General features: G+C 46.1%; 1 protein-coding gene, 1 long non-coding RNA gene and 1 other non-coding gene across 3 annotated transcripts; 1 reads left to right on the top strand and 2 right to left on the bottom strand.

The window, feature by feature from the left end:
• Positions 1–6,764: 6,764 nt before the first annotated feature.
• Tpt1 (tumor protein, translationally-controlled 1) lies at positions 6,765–9,812 on the bottom strand. Its single transcript, NM_009429.3, has 6 exons — positions 9,612–9,812; positions 9,378–9,451; positions 8,675–8,865; positions 8,269–8,374; positions 7,708–7,824; positions 6,765–6,969 (listed from the first exon to the last, which is right to left on the bottom strand). Exons 1-6 carry the CDS (start codon positions 9,637–9,639, stop codon positions 6,967–6,969), a joined length of 519 nt encoding a protein of 172 aa, NP_033455.1. The 5' UTR covers positions 9,640–9,812; the 3' UTR covers positions 6,765–6,966.
• Snora31 (small nucleolar RNA, H/ACA box 31) lies at positions 7,034–7,145 on the bottom strand. Its single transcript, NR_028481.1, has one exon. It is a non-coding gene; the product is annotated as a small nucleolar RNA, H/ACA box 31 (small nucleolar RNA).
• A 291-nt stretch (positions 9,813–10,103) lies between the features above and the next one.
• On the top strand, positions 10,104–12,150 carry Gm4285 (predicted gene 4285). Its single transcript, NR_045294.1, has 3 exons — positions 10,104–10,294; positions 10,411–10,517; positions 11,086–12,150. It is a non-coding gene; the product is annotated as a predicted gene 4285 (long non-coding RNA).
• Positions 12,151–15,867: the final 3,717 nt, after the last annotated feature.

Genomic DNA, 15,867 nt, shown 5'->3' with positions numbered 1-15,867 from the left:
ATTGGGTGTTCTTTGGGGAAACTATTGAATTAATGTACTCAAGCAAAGTAAAATTGCATGTATAGCTGTTTTGAGTGGAGGTTCAGAAAATAGAATTCTGCAAGAAAATAGATTCTGCAAGTCCCTGCTGGTTTCTTTGGGAGTTATGTTAGACAAGTTGGTTTTTTTCCCCCCATTGCTGTAACCAAATACTTGAGAAAAACAATTTAAAAGGAGGAACGATTTTGTTGTTATTATTTTCAAGACAGGGTTTCTCTGTGTAGCCCTGGCTGTCCTGGAACTCACTCTGTAGACCAGGCTGGCCTCGAACTCAGAAATCTGCCTGCCTCTGCCTCCCTAGGATTACAAGTTAGGCACTGCCACCACCCAGTAGGGCAAGATTTCTTTTGGCTCCTGGTTCAGTCTCTGGTACTGTGGGCCTAAGGAAAAGCTGAACAGATGTGTTTCTGTCTGATCTTGTTAAGAATGTGTTTTTATGCCAGGTGGTAGTGGTGGCGCATGTCTTTAATCCCAGCACTCAGGAGGCAGAGGCAGGCAGAGGCAGGCAGATGTCAGGGTTCAAGGCCACCCAGGTCAATAAAATGAGTTCTAGGACAGCCAGACATCCGAGGCTACACAGAGAAACCTTATCTTGAAAAACAAAGCAGCTGGGCATGGTGGCACACACCTTTAATCCCAGCACTCCGGAGGCAGAGGCAGGCGGATTTCTGAGTTCAAGGCCAGCTTGGTCTACAAAGTGAGTTCCAGGACAGCCACGGCCATACAGAGAAACCCTGTCTCGAAAAAAACAAAAACAAAAAAAGAAAAAGAAAGCAAAAAACCCACCATATTTGTACACACACACACACACACACACACACACATTTGTGTCTTTTTTACTCTATCTCTTCCCTGTGTAATGTAACATCAATTGGGACATTATCGGTAGTTATCACATTTAAGCTATGAGACATTGAAAATTCCTCTAGGGACATTGCCGATGCCTATATGTTCTAAAACATATAATGCATTGGGGTTGTATATGTGGTGATTATGTCACGCTAAGGGGGACTATGACCCAGTCACTGTTTTCAGTTTTTCAGTTTTACTTTTTAAGAAAGTAAGCATTGGAGCTGGCAAGATGGCTCAGTGGCTAAGAGCACTGACGGCTCTTCCAGAGGTCCTGAGTTCAAATCCCAGCAACCACATGGTGGCTCAGAATCATCTGTAATGAGATCTGATGCCCTCTTGTGGTGCATCTGAAGTCAGCTACAGTGTGCTTATGTATAATAACATATAAATCTTTTTTAAAAAATAAGCATGATTGATTAATTGAGGTGCGATTATGTGTCAAGTTGACAAGCTGTGGACATCTGATGGCTAATCTCCAATCTCCGTTGTCAATTTGGCTGAATCTGGAATCCATTAAAATGCAAGTCCCTGAGTACACTGTAACGGTTTCCTTGACTGCCTCTTTTGAGGTAGGAAGACTGACCTTAACTAAATCTAGATTATCTGAGATTGGAAGACCCACCCTGTGATGGTTTGTATATTCTTGGACCAGAGAGTGGCACCATTTGGAGGTGTGACCTGGTTGGAGTAGGTGTGTCACTGTGGGTGTGGGCTTAAGACCCTTACCCTAGTAGCCTGGGAAGTCAGTCTTCCACTAGCAGCCTTTGGATGAAGACGTAGTACTCTCAGCTCTGCCTGCGCCATGCCTGCCTGGATACTGCCATGCTCCCACCTTGATGATAATGGACTGAACCTCTGAACCTGTAAGCCAGCCCCAATTAAATGTTTTTATAAGACTTGCCTTGGTTGTGGACGGTGGTGGCACATGCCTTTAATCCCAGCACTTGGGAGGCAGAGGCAGGTGGATTTCTGAGTTCGAGGCCAGCCTGGTCTACAAAGTAAGTTCCAGGACAGCCAGGGCTACACAGAGAAACCCTGTCTCAAAAAAACAAAACAAAACAAAAACAAAGACTTGCCTTGGTCATGGTGTCTGTTCACAGCAGTAAAACCCTAACTAAGACAGAAGTTGGTACTAAGAGTGGGGTATTGCTGTGATAGGCCTGACCATGCTTTTATTTGAAAGAATGTGGACTTTGGTACTTTGGATTTGGAAAGTAGTGGGGCTTAATGGGTCATCCTAGTAGGAATATGGAAGACTTTGTTGCTGGGAGTAACTTGAACTGTTGTCGATCTGGCCCAAGAGATTTCAAAGGAGAAGAGTTTCTTTCTTTCTTTTTTTTTTTTTTTTTTTTTTTTGAGACAGAAGAATTTCAGTATGTGGCATAAAGACTGTTTTTGTGGTATTTTGGTGAAGAATCTGCCTGAGGCTAAGGTGAAGAGAATCAGATTAATTGAATTGACAAAGGAAGTTTCAAAAAAGCCCAACAGAGTCTTTGCTCTCTGATTAAGTCTTATAAAGAGAAATTTGAACAAGCATAGCAAGCTTGAAAGGAAAATATAAAATATATGGTTCGAGTATTAAAGGGGTACCAGGAAGCAAACTGGAGCAAAATCCTGTGTTCTAGGAGATAACAGATTAGGGGAGTGGGACCTTGGAGCAAGATCCTACCCAGCTAAATTTAGATCCAGCTGATTCTTCAGCCCCAGCTAATCAGCTCCTGCTTCCTGACCTGCTTGAGTTCCAGTCCTGACATCCTTTGGTGATCAACAGCAATGTGAAAAGTGTAAGCTGAATAAACCCTTTCCTCCCCAACTTGCTTCGTGGTCATGATGTTTGTGCAGGAATAGAAACCCTGACTAAGACCCTAAACCCAGGCCTGTTATGGAGCAAAGGTTACTTAGTGGCATCCAGGAAGTGACTCAGGACCAGGGATAACCTCAAAAGCTTGTATCTCAGTAACTGCTTCTTCTCGCTAAGTCCTATATGCTAGAGACCACGCCTTCAACATCTGAGCCTGTGGGAGCCATGACAAATTCCTTGGTGTTCATAGTTATGCCGTGACTATAAAGTAAACTGCTTTTGCTTTTTCAGAAGAACGTACTATGGGGCTAGAGAGATGACTCTGTGGCTAGCAGCACTTGCTGCTCTGGAAGAGGACCTGGGTTTGGCTCATAGTACCCATAATGCAGGTCACAACTGTCTGAAACTCCAGTCATAGGGGACCAGATGCCCTTTCTGACCTCCACTGGCACCAAGCACACACATGGTGCACATACATAAATGCAGGCAAAACACACCTACACATAAAAAAAAAAATTAAAAAAAAAACTATACATACTGACATTTTATGGTAAAGTCGCATCATAATTTCAACCTCCTCTCAAACCGTTCAGAAAAGGTATCTAGAGAGGATACTACACCAAGGACAAAAGTGCTGACGCATGGAGAGACTGCTTGAAAGATTTGTGTTTTGTGCTATTTTTGTGATTTTTTTCCCCCTAAATCATTAATTCCAAAGTCCAAAAAAATAACTTTGTACTTGTGAATATTGACATAAATGGGCTGGTGGTCCTGGGCTCAATCGGAAAGCAGGCTGAGCAAGCCATGGGGAGCAAGCCAGTAAGCAGCACCCATCCATGGCCTCTGCATCAGCAGGCTGCTGCCCTGACATCCTTCAGTGATGGATGTGTAAGCATAAACCAAATAAATAAACCTTTTCCTCTCCATCTTGTTTTTGGCCATGGTCATCACAGCAATGATAACCCAAGGCAGAAACTCAAGCTGGGAAGCACATACTTTTAACCCAGCACTCAGGAGGCGGAGACAGGTGGATCTCTGAGTTTGAGGCTACCCTGATCAATAGAGTGATTCCGAGGACAGGCAGGCTACACAGAGAAACTGTGTCCCCAAAGAAGAAAAAACAAAAAGAAAAAAATAAACAAAAAAGAGACAAGAAAGAACTGACAGAAACCCAGGACTCAATGTTATAATTAAAAACATTGGACTCAGGGCTGGGGGCGTTGCTCACTGAGAGGTGATTGACATGGAGCCCTGGGTTCATCGCAGCACACATACAAAACGAACCCAAATCCCTGCATTTTAATTGCTGACTAACAATAGTGGCTTTATGTGGTCTCTGGGCTGTGCCCTCCAGTGAGCCACTGACTATCTCAGGGCCACAGTTCTGCAGAGGGGTCTGTTGCGCTCTCTGCTGTGACACCCAGGGAAGCACAGTGTGCACATAAATACAGAGAAGTCTCACAAGCTGGAGAAGAGAGCCGAGGAGCCATCACTGAGCAAGCTACTTGAAAAGAATCCTCTAGGTGCACAGTCGATGGTTTTTTTAACTGAAACATTGACACGGCCCGCCCCCAATCCCACATCCTTTCCAGAGGTCCTCATGGCCCAGCATGTGAAAGATCATTAAATGCTGTTTCCATTGTTTGAAACCCTGTGTTATAGCATATGATGTATAATTTGTCTCATTATATATTTTATAATTATATCAATGAACATAATTATGTTATGTAAGCAAAATATAAAATACACGAGACAGATTCATTCTCTAGAATAAATCTAGAGAGGCCTGACTAACAACACAATGTGATGAAACACCACGATGAAGAACCTGGGGAGAAAGGGCTTATTTAGCTTCCACCTCCACATCACACATGGAGAGAGGTTAGAGCTGTGACTCAACACAGGAACCTGGAGGAACTGAAGCAGATGCCATGGAGGAGTGCTGCCCACAGGCTTGCTTGCTTTCCATGGCTTCTCAGTTTGCTTTCTAATACACACCAGGACACCTGCCCACAGGTGACACCCCTCACAATGAGCTATGCCTCCCACTTCCCAAGAAAATGTCTTATATCCTTGTTTACCGATCAATCTCAAGGTGGCATTTTCTCAGTTGTGGCAACACTAGGGTGTGTCCAACTGACAAGCTGACAAAAGCAACCAACACAGCAAGGATGCCTATCTTGGCTACCAGCTGAGCAAAGGCAAAGTTAGCTCATCTTAGAGTAGGATTGCTGCCATCCTTCAGATCCTAACTCCAAAGACTAAGACAGGTTCAAGAGTTCCTAGGTACAGCTGGAAGCCTCTGTCTGGATACCCACAACACGTTGATGAAGATGTTCACTCTTGCGGCTTGCACGGTCTGCTTTCAGATAGCCCCATAGCTGCTCCTTCACACCTACATTCAAGTGGCACACTGCGAAGGCTTTCACAAACACCAAAACCTTTCTTCTCATCACCCCATTGTTCCACACATACAACAAAGCCCAGAACACAGTTACTCAAAACCTGTTTTCACCAAACATCAGAAAGATCAAGTGCTGCACTCTCCTGACCTATGCAGAAAGCATGGGTGCTTAATAACTAGAAAGTAAGTTATAATAAAATAGCACACTCAAGACAACTTAATTCATGAATTCCTGCCCTTCTGAAATAAGGCCATATATAAAACACAAGGCACACACTAGGACTCAACAGGACTGCAGAAAACTGCAGAGACAATTAGGAAAAGTTGTCTTCAAAAGTTAGGAACCTGGTATGGTAGGGCAAGCCTCCGGTCCTAGCACTAAGGTTGAGGAGTTCAAGGTCTATCAAGGCAAAAAAAAAAAAAAGCCAAGGTTTGAGAACGAAGCTCAAGGTTTGGTGCTGTGCCGCTAACCCCATAATCCCTAGATTCAACTTCAGGACCAAATCAACTAAGCAAGAGTCACGTGCCTATTGTCATGGGTGGTGACGGCAAAGTATCCTCAGCAATTTAAGGTCAACCTTGGATGTAAAAGCTGTCTCAAAAACCAATCTTCCCAGCCTGTTTGTTGTTCACTTTAATCCCAGCACTTGGGAGGCCTTGAGCTCAAGAGATTACAAAACAAGTTCCAAGACAGGAATACAGAGAAACTCTCAACAAACAACCCAAACCAGTCAAGGAAGGCTCAGCAGGGCCCTTTGGTACCCTATACTTATGTCCATCTCCAGGAAATCTCTCCTTTGACAATGGGCATCTGCAGCCACGTGCACAAACACATATATGCTTACTCATAATCTGAAATGTGTATACTATTGAGTTCTGGTCTTCCTCCCCTACCAAGCTTCTGCTGTCTTGTGTTCACTTCTCTAGGGCTAGCACTAGAACTTTTCTCAAGTTTCTTTCTGACCAGTGACCTCAAGACCCATTAAAATTCAAAGACAGCTAAGTGGCTTCCTAGACCTAGCAACACTTCCCCTTCATCACAATACCTAGTATCCAGTTATTTGGGCTTCATATTGCAGAGGTGCTAGTACCCTCTTAAGTTTAGTACCTTTTTAAGGCTTCTATCACTGGACAAACCTTAGACAGCAAAGCATGTTAATACTCCTACAGCAGACTATGCAGTTCTAGGCTTTCCAAGACCCAATTCCCGCAGGTGACTGGGTCATCTAACCTTACCCCAGTAAGCATGGGCTGCTGGCACTCCCGGGAAGGAACTACGCTGTATTCACTGTATCCCACCCCACCAGGTACCGAACTCCCCGATGGATCTGTGCCCTGTTTGTACAACTCTAAAGTGGCACAGGCCAGGCTTGGCAACCTCTATTCTAGTTACCAGGAATCTGACATTAGTCCAGGAGCAGACAGTACTTGTCTCCAACTAGTTGGTCTTTTTGTGCTTTTGGTAAGCTCTTCCACTGGAGGTGATGAAAGTCAGGGTCCACTTCTCACCTCTCCCTTCACTGTAACTGAGATTCTTGAGTTCACACACTCCAGTCTTGTAGAGTCCCCACTGCAGCAGTTAACTGAAGAGGCTTAGCTTTCTAGCGATGCTCAACCAGGCTCTAGCTTCTCAGACTACAGGGTCAGCACAATCACAGCAAAGAGTTCTTAAGTGGATTTAAATGCACTTTATTTTTAGACAACCCACATGACATGTTTTTTTTCCTTAAAAAAACAATGCCACCACTCCAAATAAATCACGGTCAAAATAAAAGCTCAAGATGACATCAGTCCCATTTGTCCTAAGTCCTGGTGTTGTATGGATGGTAAGCAGCAGCCAATTATGGTGACAGGTGATAGATCCAATTTGTTACTGCAAAACAAAGAGATGGCATTAACAACTGCCCCAGCCTGAGCTTATAACTGTCCTAGCATGTAGATGTACTCCCTAATTCAATCTGAACTGCCACAAAGGCAGGCAGGAAGCGCAGGGAGAGTTTCCTTTTGCATCCTAGTGCAAACCAGAAGAACAACCACAAACTGTTCGAGGTCTATCAGTGGATGCAGACCCTCACCGAGTTGGCAGCACTCACCCATCTTCCTGCCCACTCCAGTGCTCTACTGACAAACACCAGCTGTTGTCTGAATAACACTCCTACCCCACTGTCCCAGGCGGTCACCCACTTTCTCCAGTACATCTCTAAACTCACCTTCTACTGTGCTTACAAAAAAAGCCTCCAAAATCTAGGACAAGGAACACTGTCTCCACCAGTCCCTTATAAAACAGACATTTCTGTATTCCTTCTTACTGACCTCAGTAAACACTGAAACATCCTATTGCATGTAATATGAAATGGACTTGAACTACCGTGGGGCAGAGACCACACTCATTCTACGTGAGTTTATCCCAGGCCAGTGTCAAACTACTTACACACATGACCCTGAGCACTCTAGCAAGCCAGCTAATCTCATCTTCAAGCCCCTTTCATGTTCAAGGCTCTACTCTCCCACAGGATAAAGATCTCACAATCTACAAGGCCTGCCACCTGCAGATGGCAAAGAATCACTGCTGCACTCCCTGTCTTGACACTACTAATTTAAAGATACTTACACATTTCTCCATCTCTAAGCCATCCTTAAAGAAAATCATGAATGGAGTCACACCATCTTCACGGTAGTCCAGGAGAGCAACCATACCATCTGGATTCATGTTTTCACCAATAAAAAACTTAAGAAACACGTAACAAAAACCTACAATTAGACTATCTTATACACACAAATATAAAATCAAACTATAAAAAGCAGATCCAGAATAACCCCTGGCCAAAATTTGGCAAGAAAAACCCCTAGTTCTCAAAAATAACACATATGCTAGCCATGTTGGCACACACCTTTAATCCCAGCAATTAAGAGGCACTGGCAGGTAGACCTCTGGGTTCAAGGCTAGTCTGGTCTACAGATAACAGTCTCAATGAAAAGAAAGCAATGCCTATCATTTTAATACCAGCTCCTTGCCTGGTGTGGTGCTACACAAAATGGGCTGAGACTTTCATCTCAGAAGGCTGAGGTAACTGGGTCTAAGGGTGTTCCAGGACAGCCAGAGCCATGTACGAGACAGCAAACAGACTTTTTCGGATCCCACAGTTATTATACAACCCTTTGGTCCATTTACCTGGTAGTTATTGAAATTAGCAAGGATGTGCTTAATCTGCTCTGCAGCTCCAGTCATAAAAGGCTTTACTCTTTCTGGTTTCTGCTCTTCAAGTTTGCCTTTGAGTCTAAAACAGTAAAGTAACAGGTCATCAAAATACTGAATAATCTTTCAGTAAAGTAAGAATATAAGCTCCAATAGGTAATGTCTTCTAGCAAAATGATAGTTTACTAGGTGACAAGAAACCATTTAAAAGAATGTAATTCCTATATTACCTTTAAAGTAACTTTCTACCGGCTTGCTCACATTATTGAAAATCAACCTTCACTGTATAACAAAAGACCCTCCTTTCTTAAGCCCTTCCTACCTAAGCAACCAACTTCTTCTAGGAAGCTGACCACCAAAACGGGGTGTTTATGTCACTTACGATTTCATGTAGTCTTTGATGTACTTTTTGTAAGCCTCTTTTGTGAAGCTGGTTTCTTGTAAGTGATGGTTCATGACAATGTCAACACCGGTGACTACTGTGCTTTCGGTACCTTCGCCCTCCGGACCTTCAGCGGAAGCATTTCCACCGATGAGCGAGTCATCGATGGCACCCTCTGTTCTACTGACCATCTACATTTAGAAGAAAACAAAACAAAACAAAAAGACAATACAACTTAGTCGAAGGGGCAAAAAAAAAAAAAAAAAAAGAAAAAAAGAGAAAAAAAAAAAAAGGTCCGGCAACGATCAGTCAGCTCCCTGAAACATCTTAACCTCCCCCCAAATAGTCGCTGCCCGGACTGAGAGAGGTGGTCACTCTCATCAAGCGGAACCAAGTTGCTGTGGCCTCTCTCGAGTCGCCACGGGTTAAGCGCGCACAGCGCAAACCTGTCTTATAGACAATATGTCCCCGTTCGCCCGGAAAGAGGATGGCGCTGAGTTCGCGGACCTATTTCCAGGCTCGGCTCCGCCTCCACTTTTCTAGAAAAACCCAAGGTCCGCAAGAGCGTCTCCTCCGCCTGGAGGCGGCAGCGAGGATTGCACGAGTTCCAGCGGCCTCCCCGCGGCGCCCAGCCCAGCCCGGCCCGGCTCGGCCGACCCGGCAGGCAGGCGGCCAGCCTCCCCGCGCGCGGCGCCCCGCTCACCTTGCCCTCCACCTCCAGGCACAGCCCGTCCGCGATCTCCCGGATCTTGTAGATGTCGGAGAACAGCTCGTCATCTGAAAGCGAACAGAGAGAGCCGCCCGTGAGCGAGCGAAGGCCCGCCATTTCCCGCGCCGGGCTCGGCGCACGCGGCGGCTCCCGGCCCAAGCTCTGCGCTCGTGTCCCCGGCCTCCCCGGTGCCCACCCGCACCCAGGCCCGCGGGCGCCGGGACTTACGGCTGATGAGGTCCCGGTAGATGATCATGGTGACGGCTGGGGACGGCGGCGCTAGCCTGACAGCGCGGAAGCGAGCGCGGTGCAGCCGGAGCGGCGCGCGGGGGGAGGGGGGAGCGGGCGGAAAAGGCCGACGCGGGCGCTCCCCAACCTCATATAGAGGGCACGCTCGGCTACGTCACCGTCCGCGGCTCCCCCGGAACTGTCGTCAGCGGTGACGTGAACGCAGGGCGGTGCGGGGGCGTGGCTACGCCCGGCCGGCCCCGGGAGGGCATCCGGGGACTCTGCTGGGACACAATGCGGAGTGCCCCTGGGTGCGCGGGGCAACGGGGGCGGTGTGCGGATAGTGCGCCCGGGGCATGCTGGGACGGGAAGGGACTTGCGGCCGACCGATGGCCGGACGCTTGAGTCGCCGCCCGGGCGTGGCCAGGGTGTGACTGCGCCCCGCCTCCCGCCACGCCGCTTCAGTTCCCACCCCTTTCTCGGAAAGAAAATGTCAGCAGAATCGGATGACTGTTGTCGGGCGCGCCGCTGAGCCTGCGGGGACTACGGGGATGGCGCCGGGCTGGTGTCCCGGGTCTCCGACCTCCGGTCCTTGGCTGCCCACAGACTGCACCGGTTTTGCTCGCGGAGGGAGATGTCCTGGGGACTGGTCCTCTAGTGGGTTCCGAAAGTGAAAGCCTGCGGTGGGTCTGGCCGGACAGCTCTTCGCTGGCCTGTTCTGCTCTTGGTCGCAAACGGTGTCCTTTGTTAGGACAGTTCTGTATTGTCACTTTTATCCCTTTTATTCCTGGCGATGCAGGACTAAACAGACCCAAAATAAGGAGCTTCCCACTTGCCCGGGTCACTTGAAGGGCTTTCGCATCCACCACGAAGTACAACATACAACTTCCGAGACCCACCGTTCAGGTAAACATGTATGGCAGGATGAAATCACAGTTTCTTCCCTTCCAGATTTGGTTATAGTCCGTTGTAACCCTAGTGTTGCAATTTTCTCGCTTAAGAAGGACATAGCCAGCCCTGCCTGCCCTCGGACAGAAGGTTAGGTTAGTATGTCAAAGGAGAAGGCAGTTCACACTAACAAAGTGTTACAAGCACAGAGTAAACCATTCAGGAATAAAACTCTAGCCAAAGAGCAGAAGAAAAACCGTCCACTTAAGATGCGGTGGTCTGCTGCTTTCCTAGATACTCTAAAGGACACGGGGTAACAGTAAAAAAGTGAAGGACATCAGAAAACGTAGACATAGAACCGAGGGGCTATGACTTAGCAGTCTCAAAACTCAGTTATTTCTGAGTTATGTGAATCTTATTTGCACATCCCAGGTATTCATTTTCAAATTATTCAAAAATGCTCATTTACATAGATCCCCAAACATATTCTTTTTGGATTTTTCTGTTATTTTCTCCAGTTTTATGCCCAAATGTATTTTTTTAACATCATTAAAAATTTTTTTTTGTTTTTGTTTTTTCGAGACAGGGTTTCTCTGTATAGTCCTGGCTGTCCTGGAACTCACTTTATAGACCAGACTGGCCTTGAACTCAGAAATCCGCCTGCCTCTGCCTCCCAAGTGCTGGGATTAAAGATGTGCACCACCACCGTCCGGCTCATTGAAGAATTAAAAAACAAAAAAAAACAAAAAAAAAAAACAAAAAAAAAAACAAAACCATGGTGAAAGAGAGCTGAAGATTTGAAGCTAAGCAGTGCTGGCATCTTGTCTGTGTTACCAGTCCCACGATCTCAGGAAGTTCACCCTCTTTGAGCTTTAGTATGAAATGGAATTTCTGTGAATTTAATAAGATGAGTGAGAGGCTGACATACTTAACAGGTGATAAATAATATGTGGGATATGTATGCAATTCCCGATTTTTTTTCATAATATTCCTGAAGTTATTACTGTCAGGTCCAAAAGCCTTTTGTTCAGTTAACCTCTCCTCTCACCTCCTCTGCTTGCATAGCCCAAACCAGTCTTGAACTGATTTCGGAGGCCAGACAGGCCTGGAAATCAAAATTCTCCTGCCTTAGCTTCAATAGGGCTAGGATTACAGGTGTGAGCCAACCATTCTTATCTCAGAATACCATTAATAGTGAGAAAAGCCTTACAGGCTGGAGTAGAAAGTATCACTCAGGATGTGGTCTCGTGATTAGAACATAGGTGAATTTGGAACACTCCTTGGGTCAGAAAATGGATAAAGAACCAGGCAACCTGGACTATTCCTTTGAGAAAATGTGATATTCTCTCATTCTCCCGCCCCCCCCCCCGCCCCCCACATCTGCTTTCTCAGTCCTGGGACAAAGACATGCATAGCATCTGACACCACAGTGCTTTTTAAATCAAGGTTGAGAAAACTAAGTGACTAGTGAGTAACTATGAAAATGAATGAAGGGGAGGACTAGCTGTATTGCAGCACACATAATCCCAGGGATGCAGAGGTGAAGACCAGAGGAGCAGGAGTTTGAGGCCCTTTTCAGCCACACAAGTTCTAGACTATGTGAGAGCTTGTTTCAAAAATAAATAATTAAATAAATAATAAAAAAAATAGAATAGCATTTCTGTGATTATTCCCTTATTCTGAGAGTGCCTAATGACTCTGTTCAAATACACATTTTTGGGGGGTGGGGTTCGAGACAGGATTTCTCTGTGTAGCCCTGGATGTCCTGGAACTCACTTTGTAGACCAGGCTGGCCTTGAATTCAGAAATCCACCTACCTCTACCTCCCAAGTGCTGGGATTAAATGAGTTGGGCCAACACTGCCTGGCTCAAACTCTGAATGAAAAAAAAAAATACAGTGAATCCAGCTGGACATGGTGGTACTGCACTCCTTTAATTTCAGCACTAGGGAGGTAGAAGCAGGCAGAGCTGAGTTGAAGACCAACCTGATCTACACAGAAAAACCCTGTCTTGAAAAAACAAAGGAAAAAAAAAAAAGACACAGAAGACAATGGACCATAGTAAAAGTAAACAGTGTGTGCTACAGTATGGGGAAACTGGCCTCCGGCCTGGCAGTAGCAAGTTCCAGGCAAGCGTGCCCATCACCAGTAGTCAAGGGGGGCTGGACTGTAGTTTAAGGGCCCACGGTGGAACTATAATGATCCAGGTGAAACTGTAGTGTAGTGGTCAGATCAGTGACCGGTACTCTAATGGACAGCGGGACTTATCTAGTGGTGAGCTGAGCTCTAACTTAATATTGAGGGCTGTTAAAGTCACATTGACAGTGGTGAACAGTCTAGAGGTCAATAGATCTGTAGTCCACCTGCCTGGCAGTCGGAACTTGAGGGGAAAAAATGATGTCAAGCCGGCACACAAGTTCAGTAGAGTTAGAAATTCTGGGGGTGGGATCCAGGCATCTGAGTTTTTTAAATCTTCAGAGAATGTCCATGTGCAGCCAGGTTGAGAGAGACCAAAATAGTAACCAAAAGAAAGAACTTGATACCCTTTCAAAGTGCAGGTGCTGAAGAGAGAAAGCCTCAAGCCAGCCCTTGTGGATGGGGCTGGCAGATCAGCTGATTTTCCCTGAGCAGGAAGTTGCTCAATGGCCTGCTTTTGGCAGGTTAGCCGGCTGTCTTAGTCAGGGTTTCTATTCCTGCACAAACATCATGACCAAGAAGCAAGTTGGGGAGGAAAGGGTTTATTCGGCTTACACTTCCATGCTGCTGTTCATCACCAAAGGAAGTCAGGACTGGAACTCAAGCAGGTCAGGGAGCAGGAGCTGATGCAGAGGCCATGGAGGGATGTTCTTTACTGGCTTGCCTCATTAATGAACACAGGGTACACAATGGAGTCCCCCTCATACAGTACGTCTTCTCCGCTGAAAAGCTTGAAGATGGGTTCACCAGGCCTCAGTGGCTCAAAGTCATGGTCCTGCAGTTGAGGGTGCACAGTGCCAGCCAGGTCACCATCCGCAGTGCGTGGGAAGTCCACACTGCCCAAGTTCCTGTAGATATCCATCTCAAAGGCGGGTAAGTCCATGCCTTCAAAACCAGTACCACCTGGGTGACCCTTACATATTACCAAGTCCCGCTGCAGCAGGAGTGCAACCTTGGCTATCTCTGGAACACAGCCTCTTTGTGCTTTCAGAAAACACTTCCCAGAAGATGTCACCTCAATGATGCTGGTCTCTTCTTAATCACCGCTAATTTCTTAGCTCCAGCTAACCAGCATCAATAGTCCCAGTAATGCAAAGTTTTTGCTTTAGTAGTTCTGGTATCTTGTTAATCACAGCTGATTCTTCAGCCCCAGCTAACCAGAACTACAGAATCTTCACAATCAAAACAGCAATGGCCCTGAAAAGAGTCTTTAATTTTCCCTCTGAAATTTCACAAGCCAGGCCTCCATCTTCTGCACTGTTCTCAACATTATCTTCCAAGCTCCTACACAACATCCCACAGAGCTCTTAACAACAAATGGATCTTCAAGACCAAAGTTCCAAAGTCCTTCCACAGACCTCCCCAAAACATGGTCAGGTTGTCACAGGAATACCCCACTCTGCTGGTACCAATTTCTGTATTAGTCAGGGTTCTCTAGAGTCACAGAACTTATGGATAATTTCTAAATAGTAAAGGAATTTATTGATGACTTACAGTCGGCAGCCCAATTCCCAACAATGGTTCAGTCGCAGCTGTGAATGGAAGTCCAAGGATCTAGCAGTTACTCAGTCTCACGCAGCAAGCAGGCGAAGGAGCAAGAGCAAGAGCTAGACTCCCTTCTTCCAATGTCCTTATATTGTCTCCAGCAGAAGGTGTAGCCCAGATTAAAGGTGTGTTCCACCACACCTTTAATCCCAGATGAAAGGCATAGCCCAGATTAAAGGTGTGTTCCTTAACTCGGAGATTCAATCTTCTGGAATCCATAGCCACTATGGCTCAAGATCTTCAAACCAAGATCCAGATAAGGATCTCCAAGCCTCCAGATAAGGGTCACTGGTGAGCCTTCCAATTCCGGATTGTAGTTCATTCCAAATATTGTCAAGTTGACAACCAGGAATAGCCACTACAGCCGGCTGAGGGAGTGTTTCCTGAGGGAGGAAGACCTGACTGAAAAACTTTTCTCTAAACTGGGCATGGTGGTATACACACACACACACACACACACACACCTTTAATTTCAGCACTTGAGAGGATCTCTGTGAGTTCAAGGCCAACCTAATTTACATAGCAAGGTCCAAAACGGCCAAGACTACATAGAGAAAAGAAAATTTAACCATGTAAAAAAGGGAGCATCTAGTTGTCTATGGAAATAAAAGGCAAAAATGCAGGGGTCCTTGAAGTGCCACAGCTGGTAGAGTAGTGATTCTCACGAGGGAAGAAGGGACTCTGGGTTGACAGACTTCATTAGATGGTGTTGGTTCAGACTTCGAGTCTGATCCTAAGCAGTTTATTTTTGACATATTTACAGTACAACTTTGGAAAAGGGTTTTCTCAAGACAATTATCACAATAAAATTTTAAGGCAATGACCACATTGAAACTCCTTTATTCCAGGACGGTGGTGACACATGCCTTTAATCCCAGCACTTGGAAGGCAGAGGCAGGTGGATTTCTGAGTTCAAGGCTAGCCTGGTCATCAGAGTGAGTTCCAGGACAGCCAAGGCTATACAGAGAAATCCTGTCTCGGACCCCCCCCCCAAAGGGTTTTATTGATTGGAAAGCTGCTCCAGATAAGGGTCAAGGGAGCAAGGGTATGGAATAAGCATAATAGTAAAGTCTTGCAAATACATGGGACATCTTTCATAAGAATGGATTCTATTGACAGAGAAATAATGCTCGGGGAAATAATAAGCATAGTAGTCTGGAAGATTCCGGTGGGGCCTGGCCCTGCCAATAGCAGGGATTACCAGGTTATTAACTACATCTAACCCCAGCTTTCTGGGTGGGAACAAGTATCAACCCCTTCCATTGAAGAGAAAAGCCTGTGAGTTTAAGGGTCCTGCTTTCCCTAGTGCGGTGAGCATGAGGACCTCAGGCCCTCTACAAAAAGAAAAAAGGCACAGGTTGGGGCAGGCAGCTTAGCCAGTGAAGAGCGTGCTGCGCAAGGGACAGGACCTGAGTACCACGTAAAAGGGAGGCATGGTGGCACGCACGTCAGCTCTGATGGTAGGCAGCAGCAGGACGATCCAGGGGCTTCCAGACAGCCTGGCTGGAACTGGGAGAATAAGGAGAGTGATAGAATACACCTGATGCAGGCCTCTGGCCTCTCTATAACTGTGTCTCAGGGTTTTACTCTTGTGAACAGACACCATGACCAAGGCAACAATTACAAGG

This window comes from Mus musculus, chromosome 14, assembly GCF_000001635.26.
Source record: "Mus musculus strain C57BL/6J chromosome 14, GRCm38.p6 C57BL/6J".
NCBI lineage: Eukaryota > Metazoa > Chordata > Mammalia > Rodentia > Muridae > Mus > Mus musculus.
Note: the sequence above shows the minus strand (reverse complement) of the source record. Positions and strands in the feature narration are given on the sequence as shown.

Excerpts from the sequence above, each read along its gene's own strand:
- Tpt1 (NM_009429.3), bottom strand. The coding sequence starts at position 9,639 with ATGATCATCTACCGGGACCTCATCAGCC. Across the intron at positions 8,866-9,377 it reads GCCTGGAGGTGGAGGGCAAG|ATGGTCAGTAGAACAGAGGG; the intron begins GTGAGCGGGGCG and ends TTCTAAATGTAG. Across the intron at positions 7,825-8,268 it reads CTAATTTCAATAACTACCAG|TTTTTTATTGGTGAAAACAT; the intron begins GTAAATGGACCA and ends GTGTTTCTTAAG.